General features: G+C 41.8%; 1 protein-coding gene across 1 annotated transcript; it reads left to right on the forward strand.

The window, feature by feature from the left end:
• The first annotated feature begins 301 nt into the window (after window positions 1-301).
• Window positions 302-5558, forward strand: EEF1A1 (eukaryotic translation elongation factor 1 alpha 1). Its single transcript, XM_019417747.2, has 8 exons — window positions 302-430; window positions 1422-1599; window positions 1869-2048; window positions 2167-2463; window positions 2564-2714; window positions 2807-3063; window positions 3147-3381; window positions 3475-5558. Exons 2-8 carry the CDS (start codon window positions 1456-1458, stop codon window positions 3597-3599), a joined length of 1389 nt encoding a protein of 462 aa, XP_019273292.1. The 5' UTR covers window positions 302-430; window positions 1422-1455; the 3' UTR covers window positions 3600-5558.
• Window positions 5559-15703: the final 10145 nt, after the last annotated feature.

Here is a 15703-nt window from a genome sequence, read left to right on the forward strand (position 1 = left end):
GGCCCGGCCGCTTTCTGGCCGCCCCACCCCCCAGCTGGAGCCGAAAGTAATTCATACAAAGGAGGACTCGCCTCAGCCTTGGGGAATCCCAGGGACCGTCGTTAAACTCTCTATAACCTAGAACCGAAGGCTCGCTCGACCCCACCTCCCCACCCACTCGCTCTTGTCATCATCTGGGTCAAAAGGAGCATGCGCGAGTTGAAGTATGCTCTTCAGTGGGCTGAGCGCACATCGCCCACGGTCCCCGAGAAGTAGGGGGGAAGGGACGGCGATTGAACGGGTGCCTGGTAGAGTTGGCGCGGGGTAAACTGGGAAAGTGGTGTCGTGTGCTGGCTCCGCCCTCTTCCCCGAGGGTGGGGGAGGATCGTATATAAGTGCCGTAGCCGCCTTGAACGTTCTTTTTCGCAACGGGTTTGCCGCCAGAACACAGGTGAGTACCGGGTGTGGTTTCCGCGGGCCTGGCCTCTTTGAGCCGGCTGCGGCCCTCGCGTGCCTGTTACAACTGCCGCGCCATCCAGGCACTTTACGAGGTTCTTGACCCCGAATTTCGGCTTGTGAGTGGGTGGGAAGGTTCGCGGCCTTGCGTTTTTTCAGGATCCCCCCCCCTCCACCTTCGCCTCGTGCTTGGGTTGAGGCCTGGCTTGGGCGCTGTGGCCGCCGCGTGCGAATTCGCCGCACCTTCTCGCCTGCCTTGTCACAATCTTTTTAAGTCTCGAGCAAATTAACCGGTCGGGAAAAAGCTGCTATGCTTGTCCGCGTCAAGATAGTTTCGCGGAGGTTGGTCAGGATCTCAGTAGGGTGGGCTTTTTCGCGGTCGTCGGGTTTTTGGGGTTGTGGGGCCGCCGCGAGGCGCGGAGGGCGGTGGCGAGGCCGGCTCGTCCCGGCGCACATGTCCGGCGAGGCGGGGCCCACAAGCGGTGGCCACCGAGTCGAGCGCGGGAGGGCACCGTGGAGTGGGACGGGCGGCTCTGGGGGCCAGCCTCGTGCCGTCCACCTCGGCCGGCCAGGCCGGCCCGCTCGGCACCAGTTGCGTGCGCGGAAAGATGGCCGCTCTCCGGCCCTGCTGCAGGGAGCTCAAAATGGAGGACGCGGCGGCCCGGGAGAGCGGGCGGGTGAGTCACCCACACAAAGGAAAAAGGCCTTTCCCTCTCCGGCCGCCGCTTCCTGTGACCCCACGGTGTACCCGGCGCCGTCTTGGCACCTCGATTTCTTCTCAACGACTTGGAAGCAGGCCTTCCTCGAGGGGGAGGGGGGTTTTGTGCGGTGGAGTTAACCCCACGTTTGGTGGGTGGAGACTAGAGTTGGGCCAGCCTGGCACTGGTTGTAATTCTCCTTGGAATTTGCCCTTTAAGAGTTTGGATCGTGGCTTATTCTCAAGTCTTTGGGACAGTAGTTTTACGGGTATTTTTCTTCCAATTTAGGTGTCGTGAAAACCACCGCTAAACCTAAGCCAAAATGGGAAAGGAAAAGACTCATATCAACATCGTCGTCATTGGACACGTAGATTCGGGCAAGTCTACCACTACTGGTCATCTGATCTACAAATGTGGTGGGATCGACAAAAGAACTATCGAAAAATTTGAGAAGGAGGCTGCTGAGGTAGGTGCAGCAACATAACGAAGGTAGTTGGAAGTCGGTTAGCAGGTGTTAGGCGGTAACTCAAAACTAGTCAGTAGTGTGGATCTGAATGTCCTCCTTAAAGGTGGAATAAACTAGTGTTTGCTGTTAAACTTCTTACGTATGTTGTGAGTCATCTAACAGTTGTTGAACTGAAACTTCACATTTCTGCTGAAGTGGGAGTAAGGGATTTCCAAGTTTAAGATGGATCATGTTTTAGTTCCCAAGTAACCCATTTTCAATTCTTACAGATGGGAAAGGGCTCCTTCAAGTATGCCTGGGTCTTGGATAAACTGAAAGCCGAACGTGAACGTGGTATCACCATTGATATCTCCCTGTGGAAATTCGAGACCAGCAAGTACTATGTGACCATCATTGATGCCCCAGGACACAGAGACTTTATCAAAAATATGATTACGGGCACATCTCAGGTTGGTATGATTAATAGTAACTTGAAAATAATGAGATTTGCCTTGTGCAATGGAAAAAGGGTGAGTTCATCCTTTTGAAGAAGCTGTAACCGGATATGGTCTTGTTTTCTTTTCAAAGGCTGACTGTGCTGTCCTGATCGTTGCTGCTGGTGTTGGCGAATTTGAAGCAGGTATCTCCAAGAATGGGCAGACCCGTGAGCATGCCCTTCTGGCTTACACACTGGGTGTAAAACAACTTATTGTCGGTGTTAACAAAATGGATTCCACTGAGCCACCCTACAGCCAGAAGAGATACGAGGAAATCGTTAAGGAAGTCAGCACCTACATTAAGAAAATTGGCTACAACCCCGACACCGTAGCATTTGTGCCAATTTCTGGTTGGAATGGTGACAACATGCTGGAGCCAAGTGCTAATGTAAGTGACTTTCAAGACTTGGAGGAAGTGATGAAAGGGGACAGATGTTGAGACTAATTGACAACCGTTTGGGGGATGCTAATTGACCATCTTGTTTTAGATGCCTTGGTTCAAGGGATGGAAAGTCACCCGTAAAGATGGCAATGCCAGTGGAACCACACTGCTTGAAGCTCTGGATTGCATTCTGCCACCTACTCGTCCAACTGACAAGCCCTTGCGTCTGCCCCTCCAGGATGTCTACAAAATTGGTGGTAAGTTGAACATCACTATCAGGACGTAACTTGTGCTGGTTGCTGCACTTTTTTCATGTAAGGTATTTGACACCATGCTGTAAATATTTCAGGTATTGGTACTGTCCCTGTGGGTCGAGTGGAGACCGGTGTTCTTAAGCCAGGCATGGTGGTCACTTTTGCTCCAGTCAATGTTACAACTGAAGTAAAGTCTGTTGAAATGCACCATGAAGCTTTGAGTGAGGCTCTACCTGGGGACAACGTGGGCTTCAATGTCAAGAACGTATCTGTCAAAGATGTTCGTCGTGGCAATGTGGCTGGTGATAGCAAAAATGACCCACCAATGGAAGCAGCTGGCTTCACAGCTCAGGTAACACTGGAAAGTGGCAATGTTCTCACTTAACTGCCAAACTTGGTGTTTTGAGGCTCATTAAATGCAACTCTTTTTCTCAGGTGATTATCCTGAACCATCCAGGCCAAATCAGTGCCGGATATGCACCTGTGCTGGACTGTCACACAGCTCACATCGCCTGCAAGTTTGCTGAGCTGAAGGAGAAGATTGACCGTCGTTCTGGAAAAAAGCTGGAAGATGGTCCCAAGTTCTTAAAATCTGGTGATGCTGCCATCGTTGATATGGTTCCTGGCAAGCCCATGTGTGTTGAGAGCTTCTCTGACTATCCTCCTCTGGGTAAGGATGACTTGAGTGTAATTAGAAACTTTACTGAAGATGGGAAATACCCGAACAAAGTTTCTGATGACAATCTAAAATTTGTTTTAATAGGCCGTTTTGCTGTTCGTGACATGAGACAGACGGTTGCTGTGGGTGTCATCAAAGCAGTGGACAAGAAGGCAGCTGGAGCTGGCAAGGTCACCAAGTCTGCCCAGAAAGCTCAGAAGGCTAAATGAATATTATCCCCAATACCTGCCACCCCAGTCTTAATCAGTGGTGGAAGAACGGTCTCAGAACTGTTTGTGTCAATTGGCCATTTAAGTTTAATAGTAAAAGACTGGTTAATGATAACAATGCATCGTAAAACCTTCAGAAGGAAAGGAGAATGTTTTGTGGACCATTTGTTTTTTTTGTGTGTGGCAGTTTTAAGTTATTAGTTTTTAAAATCAGTACTTTTTAATGGAAACAACTTTGACCAAAAATCTGTCACAGAATTTTGAGACCCATTAAAACAAAAGTTTAATGAGAAACCCGTGTCTTCTTTTGGTCAACACTATAAGCTTGTACTATTCAGGTAAAAAGATTAAGAGTTGCCCATAACCTATTCCTGGTGTTAACATCTGGTGAAACTGAGAATTGGGTTAAGGTCCCCCCCCCCCCCCCCCCCGGGCTGGGAAACGTTTTTACCACCTCAGGGAAAAGAAACAAGTACATAGAGGTATGGGAAAAGGGGATCTGCAACAGTTTAGAACAGTAACACCATTAAGGTAGGTTATAAAAAGTTAAGTTTTGTAAATCAAAGTCAAGGTGTAAAATTTGTATACTATCACTATTGAGTAGACTTGATACATTGTCACAATTGAGTTTCCTTCCCACTTACTGGAATGCTTTGTCACATTTATAAATCTTGTAGTTTAAAGTATCCTGAAAGGTGAGGCATTCGATAACGTTATTGTATTTAATGGTAGAGTTCATTGTGTCCAAACTGTAGGAGAACAAAGTATATACTGGAATTTTAATGTCACTTGAGAACTAGAAATCCTCCAGTAGGAATTTTCATCTAAGCCAAGCTTGAGTGAAGAAGGGACATTGCTGCACTGGAGATTTAAAACCCAAAGTGGCAGTACTCAGCCTAAATGAGGACCTGTTTTGGACTGTAGGGTAAGCTTTGTTTTTAGTTGAATATGTTTTGAGATTTTGCTAAAAGTGTCCTTCCAAAATTGTTACCTAACGAGAAGCAATAAAAGAATGACCATTTGAAGTTCATTTGATGGATGGGATGGAAAGTGAAGAGCTCGTTAAACCCCACTGTGGTAATTTTGTAATTTATATAAACTGTATGTAGACTGGTAAATTAACAGTACTTTGGTTGACAACAACATGGTCTTAAGTTCTTGCCTTTGGATAGCTGGCAACTCTCTTAACACTGGTGCATTTGATAGAACATTCCATGGATCCTGGCTAATTTGGACATTAATTTCATAAGATCCTATTTGATCTGTAAATTTTAAGTTGCTTTGAAATAGGCAAAATCACAGGACACCTTGTATTTTATAATGCAGACATTTACTAAGTAGGATGTATCTAAGAACTTAGTGGCCATAATGAGAACTGCAATTAAAATATTTTTATTCTAAACTAGGTAAAATGCTTGGTCTCTGGGCAGTATTACCAGAGGCATTGTAAATTAAAAATTAATAAGACTTTGTCTCCACAGCTCCAAAACACCCGTTATTTTTTTCCTCTTATTTGTAAAAATATGTTGATTACTATTGGTTTAAGATAAGGAGTGGAGATAGGTAAGATTCTTAAACAGCATGTTGATAAACAGTAGCCAGCATAAGAAATCTTGTGTACTAGGAGGGATTTATTGTTCACCCCTCCCACCCCACCCCAAAAATCACTTAGCTTCAGAAAATGGCTACCACTAAATGGAGAAAGGGAAGTGGAAATAGTGTCCAGAAAAGCTGGGCCAGTTGGGATACTTAACTCCATAGAACCCAATGCAATATAGCCCTGTGAAGGCAGTCATCTGTTTTGAGCACCATCTACTGGTAGTCCTGCAAATAATTTACAAACTGGTTTCAAAAATGAGTCTGTAAATTGAGAACATAGAAGTTTACTTTAGCTCTGTTGAACTTTATGTACTAATTGCATTGTTCGGATTGATTAAAATTAAGAGTGGTTTCGTAAAACTAGAATGCCTCAAACTAGTGTTTGACCTTCAACCATGTTTAAAATTGGCCAGCTGTTGAATTACCCATGTTTGTGATCTTGAAATTTGTCCCGGGAATTCTGGTGTGGTTTCAGAATATGGGGGAAAGCATTTTAATGTTTAGTTTTGACACGGAGCATGAGTGGAGGAGTGGCAGAGAGAGGGAGACAGAAGCTGGTTCCAGGCTCCTGACCTGTCAGCACAGAGCCAGACTTGGGGCTTGAACTCATGAACCTGATCATGAGATCATGGCCTGAGCCAAAGTCGCTCAACCAACTGAGCCACCCAGGTGCCCCTAGGAGGAAAGCATTCTGATTCAGGACTTAAAACAGATCCTTAGTAAGGCATATTTGATTTTTAAAAAATTATTCTGTTAGTGTCCTTACAGACTGCCAGAATAGATAAATCCGGTTTTGGCCAAATCAGCTCTAATTTATGCGTTTATCCCTTAATCTTCTAGCCTCTTAAGAGCATGAGAATTCATTTGGTTGCTAAAGTTTGGGTTCAGCCCGACATAAAGGCTATTGGCTGTACAAGTGGTGCAAACCCCTTGATTTTAAGTAGTTTTCAGTATGGAGTGTAAGAATCCTGGTGAATGTTACTGGGCTTGCATTTCACGTTTCAATTGGTTTTCTGCTAAGTTCAGCCCCAAGCTCTCCACCCAAAACATTTCTTGGCCATGAGTGTCCACAAATTCTAAAAATGGCCAACTCTCAAAAAAGGGTAACAGTTTGTTGGGTGTTAATGGGACTTTACATAGGCTTTAGATTGGTGGTAGAATATATTCATTTTGTTACCATGAAATGCAGGAATACTCAATTTAAGATTTCATTCTGGTACCTGGTGCCTTGGAGTGAACCACCTTCCAGGTCCTGCAAAAGAAGAGTGAGTGAGTGCATGCTGTTTCAGCTGAGAGGAACAAAACATGTTTTCCCCTTTTGATTACCTTCCTGAAGTTTTCTTTATTCTATTTTATAATGTCTTTCACTTCCAAACCCATAGGTTTTCTCATCCAGTTGGTAAGTCTCTGGGAATTTCCATGACTTAAAATTGTAACTTAATGATGTCTAGGAAACTGCCTCATGGTTCCTGAAAGGTAGTTGATCCCTGGAAATCATTGAGAAGGATCATGATTTTGTCCTTTTTCTAAATAGAGAAATAGGAACTAAGTGTCCTGTCCATCAATCACTGGCAGAAATGAGTGAAATAGGGAAAATAGTCATTCACCTTGGACTACCCTTAAGGGGCCCATAGGTCTCAAGAGTTTAGAGCTCTGGTTTTTGTGGGAGACTACATAACAAAGATAATGCTAAGTTAATGTTAATTATTTCCTGAGTAAGCAAAAAGTATTAACACTTGAGCAATTGAAAGTTTGTTAGTGTTTTTGCATACATTGAAAAATGACCTTTTTAAGAAAAGTTTTACAAGTTAAGTCTGTTTCATATCTAACTTTTCTCATGGACAGTTTGTCCATTTGGTGGTTTTCCAGTTTGGGAAGTTTATGAATTGGACTGTTCACCTGTAGGTTTGTGACTATAGGTTGTCTGTGTAAATACTTAGTGGGATCACTGGATTGTATGGCAAGTGTATGTATACCTTTTGTAGGTATATGATTTTTAAGCTGCACTATTCCTAGGCATTGGAGATAGAATTGCATACAAAATGGACAGGTCTTGCCACTTGAGTTTATAATCCAGTGGGGGAGGTAGATCCTACCTTAAATGAGCAGGTAATTCTGAATTGTGATGATGCTATGAAGAAAAATGCATTGTCAGGCATAACTTGATCTGAAGGACAAGTAGGAGTTACTGGAGAATATGAAAACATTAGACATCCAACACACACAAATTGAAAGAATCTAAGTCTTGTAAATCTAACTTCAAATCAACAGTATATTCATTGAAGTCTGCTTGAATACCTCATCAACGTATATGTCACTCCTTGGAGGGCAGAGACCTTAGGGCAAGTATTAATACCCTCATTACAGGTGACAGACTGAGGTAGAGTAGCTCCTAAGTCCTCTTGCTGGATGAGCTTTTTGTCTCCATTCTATTTGCTTGCTAGTGACATAAAACATAAGTTCTTTTGTAAGGTAGTTGAACTATTTTACTTCATTTTACAAGAATAATTTACTTGATCCCAATTATATCTTTTTGAAAAAAAAAAAAAAACTTTGATCTCTATACCCAAAGAGGGGCTTGAACTCATGACCCTGAGATCAAAAGTTGCATGTTCCCTCGACTGAACCAGCCTGGCACCCCCAATTAATACCCTTTGGTCACGTCTACACTAAACTGTTCTTAAGCTGTTTCTGAACCTTAGGTCACGGGGTTTCTAGATTCTTCCTATGCTGTTCCCCTTCCCAGTGTATAGCTTTTTAAACTTTTTATCAAAATTAAATCTGGATGTACAAGTGTGTAGTCTCTTCCATTGATCCAGGAGACCCAGGAGTCTGCCTGACTTGGACTTGAAAAGCTGTCCCTTTAATCTGTGCATAACTGTCCATCTCAAGATTGTTCTGAGGATGAAATGAGTTAGTTGGTGTGGACTCTAGCCCAGTACCTGGCCTATTGTAAAAGGCCAGTAATAAAAGGTAGCTTTTATTGCAGTTGTTGGAAGATCCGTTGCTTCTTTAAAAGTTTTTTTTTTCTAACTTTTTTTTTTAAACGTTTATTTTTGAGACAGCATGAATGGGGAAGGGTCAGAGAGAGGGAGACACAGGCTCCAGGCTGTCAGCACAGAACCCAATGCGGGTTTCGAACTCACAGACCGCGAGATCATGACCTGAGCTGAAGTCAACCGAGTGAGCCACCCAGGCACCCATCTAACGTTTATTTTTGAGACCAAGACAAAGCATGAACGGGGGAGGGTCAGAGAGAAAGGGAAAAGTTTTTTAAATGTTTATTCTAAGAGTGAGTGCAAGAGAAGCAGAGGGGTAGAGAGGAAATCCCAAGCAGGCTCCGCACTCTGCAGACCCTGACATGGGGTTCAAACTCCTGAACCCTGCAATTGACCTGAGCCAAAAGCAAGGGTCAGTTGCTCAGTGGACTTGAGCCACCCAGGTGCCCTAAGGAGGTTATAACACGGATTAAGATCAAATATCACTTGACTTTTTAAATGCAAATTACATTTTAGGTCTTTAATTGCATTGTCAAGTTTTTTAAATAAAACTTTGGTAGTAACTAGGTTCATAGAAAAGTTGGGAAGATAGGAATAAGAGTTTCAGTATACCCCTCACCTAGTTTGCTTCCCGTTAACGTCTTCCACTCCCATAGTATATTTGTCAAAACCAAGAAACCATTGTTACCTTACTATTTCCAGGCTTTATTCACATTTCAACAAGTATCCAATCTGACACTCTTTATTTTTGAGAGTAAGAGGGACAGCATGAGTGGGGGAGGGGCAGGAAGTGAGGGAGACAGAATCCGAAGAAGGCCCCAAAGCCCTGAGCTGTCTGGCACAGGAGCCCTATGGGGGCTCTAACTCAAACCAGAAACTGAGACCTGAGTGGAACTCAGCTGAGACACCCAGGCACTCCTGTCTTGGTTACTTTTAAAAACTGAAGCTCCTGGGTGGCTCAGTTAAGTGTCCTCACAATTCAGGAGTTCCGAGCCCCACATCGGGCTCTGCTGACAGCCTGGAGCCTGCTTCAGATCTTGTGTCTCCCTGTTTCCCTCCTTCCCTCCCTCCGTCTCTCTCAAAAATATTTTTTTTAAAAACCTCAAATATTGAGGCATCTTGGTGGCTCATTGGGTTAAGCATCTGACTTCAGCTCAGATCACCATCTCGACATCACAGTTCCAAGCCCCACATGGGGCTCTCTGCTGTAGGCACGAAGCTTACTTCAGGTCCTCTGACCCTCTCTCTGTCCCTCCCCCTCGCCTGTGCACACCTGTGTGCTCTCTCAAAAATACTTAAACATCAAATGTTGGGAGTTTACATTTATCCCTGCTATATCTCATCTTGTTGGGGTAATATTGAATCTGGAACCTGCTATGTAAGCATGTTAAATAAAAATGTGGATTTTGTTGTTTATATATCTAATATTTATATTTCTGTAGTTTTATTTAAATTATTACTAGGTACTAAATAAGGTCCAAAAACAGACCTGAGCTATTGTGCTTGGAGAACTATTCTTTGATTATGATGGTCCAGCCACCTGCAAATTCACCTAATATTAAAATTTGGGTCCTATTTTGCCATTTTGATCACAATCATGAAAATTTTAGCAAATGTTGAGTAAAAGTGAGGTGAAGTAGGTAATAGCTTTAAGTTTCCTTTTTTTGGCAGATAAAAATAATTTGCTGTGCCACTTAAGATCAAGATGTGAGTAAAATCTATACTAGGATTTAAATATTCTGTCTTATTAACCAACCATTCACAACCTCAAGGAGTTTGAGTTATTTTAGCTTTTTGTCAAAATTCACATCCAAAAGTGATCAAAGCAGCAACATATGCAGTCCGGGTATTCCCTTTAACACGATTTCTTCTGAGACATGATCTAAAATGTAGATTACTGCTTACGTAAAGCAGAATAGGTTTGAAAATAGACATAAGTCAAAGGTAGGTAGGATATCCTACTGAGAGTAACTGGCAGCAAAGACCGTGTGGTCTCCCTGCAAATGTGGTTCCCAGAGGTTAAGTGACTTGGTTACATTTTCAGTAAAATCATGTGATTGGGAGAATATTCTAGTTGGTGGTGTGATAAACTGTAGGGTTTCCACATAAGTCATTTGAGTTTGGAGTTCCAGGGCTATTTGGAGCCACCCAAACTGAGGAAGTGGTTCTCTCAGACTTCTGATGAGGGCATCTGCCAGGCTTCCTGGGCCTGGGTTGTAACCATTGAAGTAGAAGGGGTGCTGCTGTATCAACAAAGGAAGGGCCTTACCCAGCCTTGACCTGCAGCCCCTCTCTTTAGCTGTTGTCACACCTTGATTGATCATTTGGACATCTCTGTTGAGCCTCCTACAAGATTCTGTGTTGAGCTGCAAACTCAGTAAATGTCTACCAAGAGATAAGATGATTTTTATTGAGTTAGGGTTGGGTGGAGGGAACATTTTCTTGTAGCTAAATCTTTATATTGAGGTTAGGGAATACATCTCTTGGAACTCAGTTTCTCATATTTTATGTAACTTTATGAATGTTTTTCTTCAAAGCTCTGGTATCTGTCATTGAAGTTTGTTAAACTGTTCCCTGCCCCCCCCCGCCCCGCTTTAGGTTGTTCTGTATGAATTGGAACTACAGAAAATTCAGTAAGTTTCCTTTTCATTGCTTGAAACATGTCATGTGTGCTGGTCTTCTATGATACACAGTTTAGAATAATGTTTTTTTCTAAATTTAGGTAGTCTATTTTTTTATGTATCTTAACATGCTGACTTAAATTTTGATTGTCATGTTTTAAATAGTGTAGACCAAGTCTAAAACAGAATTCAAAGAGCAACCAACATAAAGACTAAATTTGAATGAAGCACTGTGTTTGAAAAATAGTTGTTTAGCCTAGCAAACGCTAGAAAAGTACTACTGTCTTCCAAGTATATATATGAAGAGTATTTTAAATCTGCAGAGAATGCTGCTCAAAGTGAAATTCACATTTTAAATTCTCCGACAGTCTCTAAACTCTGGAATAACCCTTAGATCGAGTGCTATAATGGTTCATTAAGCATGGCAACTCTGTGAATGCTTAACATGAAATAGGCTACAAAAGGTGGGAGTGGGAAATTGAAGGTTAAGCCAAGAGAAAGAGACATCGATTGTTTAGGGACAGCTGGAGAAACTTTTCATACAATGGAGGACTTCTGGTCCTTAGGAGGAAACAAATCATTGAAAATGGCAGAAAAGGTATTGTGAAATCAGAATACCTGAGATCCATGCTCAACAGCAACTTGCAATTATACTTTAATCACATGACTTAACCAGGCTACAGCATAGAGTTCAATAAGTTTTTAAGTTTTTTTTTTTTTAAAAATTCTTTGAGAAATACACAGATGTTAAAGAATCCTAATATATTGGGGGTTTTGCCCTAAGGAAGTAGTGCCATTTCTTCAAACAGATTAGTCTTAATATTTCTTACTGTGGATCCTAGTAAAGAAAAAAATTTTCTATTGCAACACAGTATAAACAGTATTTCATTGCATCAAAGATGATTACCTATGATTATGACACAAATTTCATGACTTGCTAAAGAATTGCAGCCAGCAGTTTGAGAATGTTGATTTAGAAGTCTGTTGACAGGCGCACCTGAGTGGCTCAGTTGGTTAAGTGACTTTGGCTCAGGCCATGATCTTATGGTTCGTGGGTTCGAGCCCTGTGTTGGGCTCTGTGCTGACAGCTCAGAGCCTGGAGCCTGATTCAGATTCTGTGTCTCTCTCTGCCCCTCCTCTGTTCATTTTCTCTCTCTCTTTCTCAAAAATAAACATTAAAAAAAATTTTTTAGAAGTCAGTTGACAGTCAAAATGAGGTTCTAAATCAAAATAAATGCATCCTCTCTGTAGGGTATAAGAGCTGAGGTTGTCAACCTATACTTGTCCAGACAGGCATTCAAGTATGCCCAAAGCTTACATTTGAAAAAAATGTGGTCTTGCCCACAAATATAACCCACTACCCATTGGAAGGTGGAATGGCTTTCTTTTAGACTTGAATTTCTGTAATAAAGCATGAGTTTTCTGCACAACCAACTTCAATCAGCAGTACAGATTATTTGGATTCCACATTCCTGAGGCAGCACACGGTAAAATTAATTGCAATCTAGTTTCTTCCAAAAGCAGCTGAGACAATGGATATTTATGGAGGCAAGCTAGTGGTTCTCACAGTTGGCTGGGCATTGAAATAACCCATGGAGTTTGTTAAACATGGATATCAATACCTTTCCAGGCCAGCTGAATCAATTGCTTATGATAAGGCATTGCCCCCTACTTTTACAAGCTCGGTTAGGAATTCTGAGGTGAGGTTTAAGAATCCTTGGTCAAGGGCTTGCCAGTCATACATTTCTTTACAGGTTTTTTTAAAAAACAGCTCTATTGACACAAGTCATATACTGTAAAATTTACCCTTTAACATTTTTTTTTTTAATGTTTACTTTTGAGACAGAGACAGAGCATGAATGGGGGAGGGTCAGAGAGAGGAGGAGACACAGAATTGGAAGCAGGCTCTGAGCCATCAGCCCAGAGCCCGACGCGGGGCTCGAACTCACGGACCGCGAGATCGTGACCTGAGCTGAAGTCGGACACTTAACCGACTGAGCCACCCAGGTGCCCCAAAATTTACCCTTTTAAAGTGTACAATTCAGTGGTCTTCAGTATCTTCATAGAGTTGTGCAGCCATCGTCACAGTCTAATTTCAGAACATTTTCATCACCTTATAGAAGAGTTACCCTTTTTAAGGGCAAAGAAGCCACCCCAGGAGTCTCCTTTTACCATTTGTTGGGTCAGTTTGCACACAAGCCTCAGGCCTAGACCAAACACTGGGGGGGGACTGCAATGACCGAGACGGGCTTAAATTAATGAAGATTTAGCTCCTGGAACTGTGAAGGAAAGAGTAAACCATGGTTTTTTGGAAAGGACAATGGGCAGATGTGATTATTAGGAAGACGGCCCAGCAGTGTTTATCATAGGCAAATTAATTATCTCCAAGTCTTGTTTCCCTTGCCTCCAGAACAAGGACGACTTTATCATGGGGTTAAGTGCAAAGGTGCACTCCCTATCTGATGATACATAGGGAACATTATTAGGTAGTAGCTACTTTTATAAGATCACTAGCAAAGGCACTGTTTTCCCTAAGAGGTTATGTGATAAGTTTCTCTTAGATTTTCATAATAGGAAAAAGTTTTCTCTTGGTCCCCTTGATGACACAAAACCGTATCACTGACAGGAAGCTCAGCTAGAATTTTAACATTAAAGTGGGATCTGCCTTTTCCTCAGCTGATCCTTAATTTTCTTCTAAAATGTCTCAGGTATATTTTTAGAAATAAGCAGGGGATAAATTATCAGTAAGTAAATAGGTTTTAGAGCTGAGCTACATATACATTGAGGTTTTTAAAAAAATTGTAAGATAAACAACATAAAATTCACTTAACCATTTTTAAGTGTTCGGTGGCATTAGGTACATTCAAATTGTTGTGCAATCATCACCACCGTACTCCAGAACTCTTCATCTTGCAAAAACAAACTCTGTACCCATTAAACAATAACTCCACATTCTTCTCTACCCCCAACCACCATTCTGCTTTGTCTCTAGGCTAATCTGACTACTCTAGGTACCACATATAAGTGGAATCATAGAATACTGTCCTTTTTTGACTGTTTCTTTCACTTAGCATAATGTCCTCTAAACTCATCCATGTTGAAATGTGTGTCAGAATTTCCTTTCAAGGCTGGAAAGTATTTCACTGTTACTTACATACGTTTTGTTTACCCCATTCATCTGTTGATGGACGCTTAGGTTGCTTCCACCTTTTAGCTGCTGTGAATAATGCTACTATGAACATGACCCTTGAACAGGGTCTTCAAGACCTTGCTTTCAATTCTTCTGGGTATATACTCAGGAATGGAATTGCTGTGTCATACAGTAATTCTTTCAATTTTGGCAGGGGGAGCAGCTACACCAATTTACTTTTCCACCAACAGTGCATAAGGGTTCAAATTTCTCCACAGGCTTGCCAAGGCTTGTTTTCTGTTTATCTGATAATAGCCAGCCTGTTAGGTGTGAGATGGCATCTCACTGTGAATTTCATTTGCATTTTCTTGATGACTAGTAATGCCGTGCAGCATCTTTTCACATGGCTATTGGCCATTTATATATATTTTGGGGAGAAATATTCAAGCCCTTTGCCCATTTTTTAATTGGGTTATTTGGGGGTTTTGCTGTCGTTGAGCTGTAGTTGTCTTTTAAATATCTGAATATTAACCCGTTATTAGATATAGTATTCTTCCATTCTATGGGTTGCCTTTTCACTCTGTTGTGTCCTTCGCCTCTTACATTAGGAAGTACTAAATATCTGCTTCATAAATAAAATGAGTATCATAAAAATAAATCTCACTTTCATATTAGGAGCAGGAAAACACAGTACAGGAAGGTAGGGAGGAAATGAAGCTGAACAGAATGTGAAGACAGGAGTTATGGAGACAGGCAAACACAAAATTATATAGTTATTTATGTCATAAATATTTTTATCCCATTTAATTATTCACTTTAAGTTTTAGTTTTGTCACCCACTGCCTTTAGTAATATTCATTCATTTATTCCAAAAAAGCATGTATGTCCTGAGTGTCTACAACTATGGCATTGCAAGCATTCAAGAGGTTTATATTTTAAGAGGGTAAGCCAGATATTGCAAATTAAGGTGGAATTAAATAATGCAATAATAAAAGTGTTGTGAGGAGGGAGCCTAAGAGGAACGGGTGATTTTCACTATGTGCCCTCCAGCATAAGCACCTCTGCCAGCTCAGGATGATCTAATCTCTGTTGGCTTAACCGACTGGGCCACCCAGGCACCCCAAGTGAGGTAATTTTGTAAAAGTTAACACATTTTAAACTACAGATTTAAAGAGGTTTCGCATCCTAAACCAAATGGCAGAACCTAAAACAAATGTCAGGGGCACCTGGGTGGCTCAGTCACTTAACCATCCAACTTCAGCCTGGGTCATGATCTCATGGTTTGTGAGTTTGACCCTCACATTGAGCTCTGTGCTGACAGCTCAGAGGCTAGAGACTGCTTCAGATTCTGTGTCTCTCTCTCTCAAAAATAAACATTAAAAAAAAAAAAAATGTTTTCTGTCAAACATTTTTTCAGTGAGAGTCACTATTGTGATGGATTTGCATTATAAAACTTGAATTTCCTAGTATGTGTAGTGTCACTAGGCCCAAATTACAGCTATCAAGAACCTTCCACAGCATTTAAGAACTTTCTATTTCCTCAAGATAAATTTTTGTTATATTCCATTCATTAGGCACCCCATTTACTGCTTTTACTCTTGTCTTTAACCAGAAAAAAGTTTTAAAACAGCAATTTCCCTTCTAGTGCTAAACAGGTAGTGTAAGATGCCTTCTTTTTTTAATGTTTATTTTTTTTGAGAGAGGGAGAGAGAGCATGAGCGGGGGAGGGGCAGAGAGAGGTAGACACAAAATCTG

Source organism: Panthera pardus, unplaced genomic scaffold, assembly GCF_024362965.1.
Source record: "Panthera pardus isolate Hobbes unplaced genomic scaffold, ASM2436296v1 HiC_scaffold_17, whole genome shotgun sequence".
Taxonomy (NCBI): domain Eukaryota; kingdom Metazoa; phylum Chordata; class Mammalia; order Carnivora; family Felidae; genus Panthera; species Panthera pardus.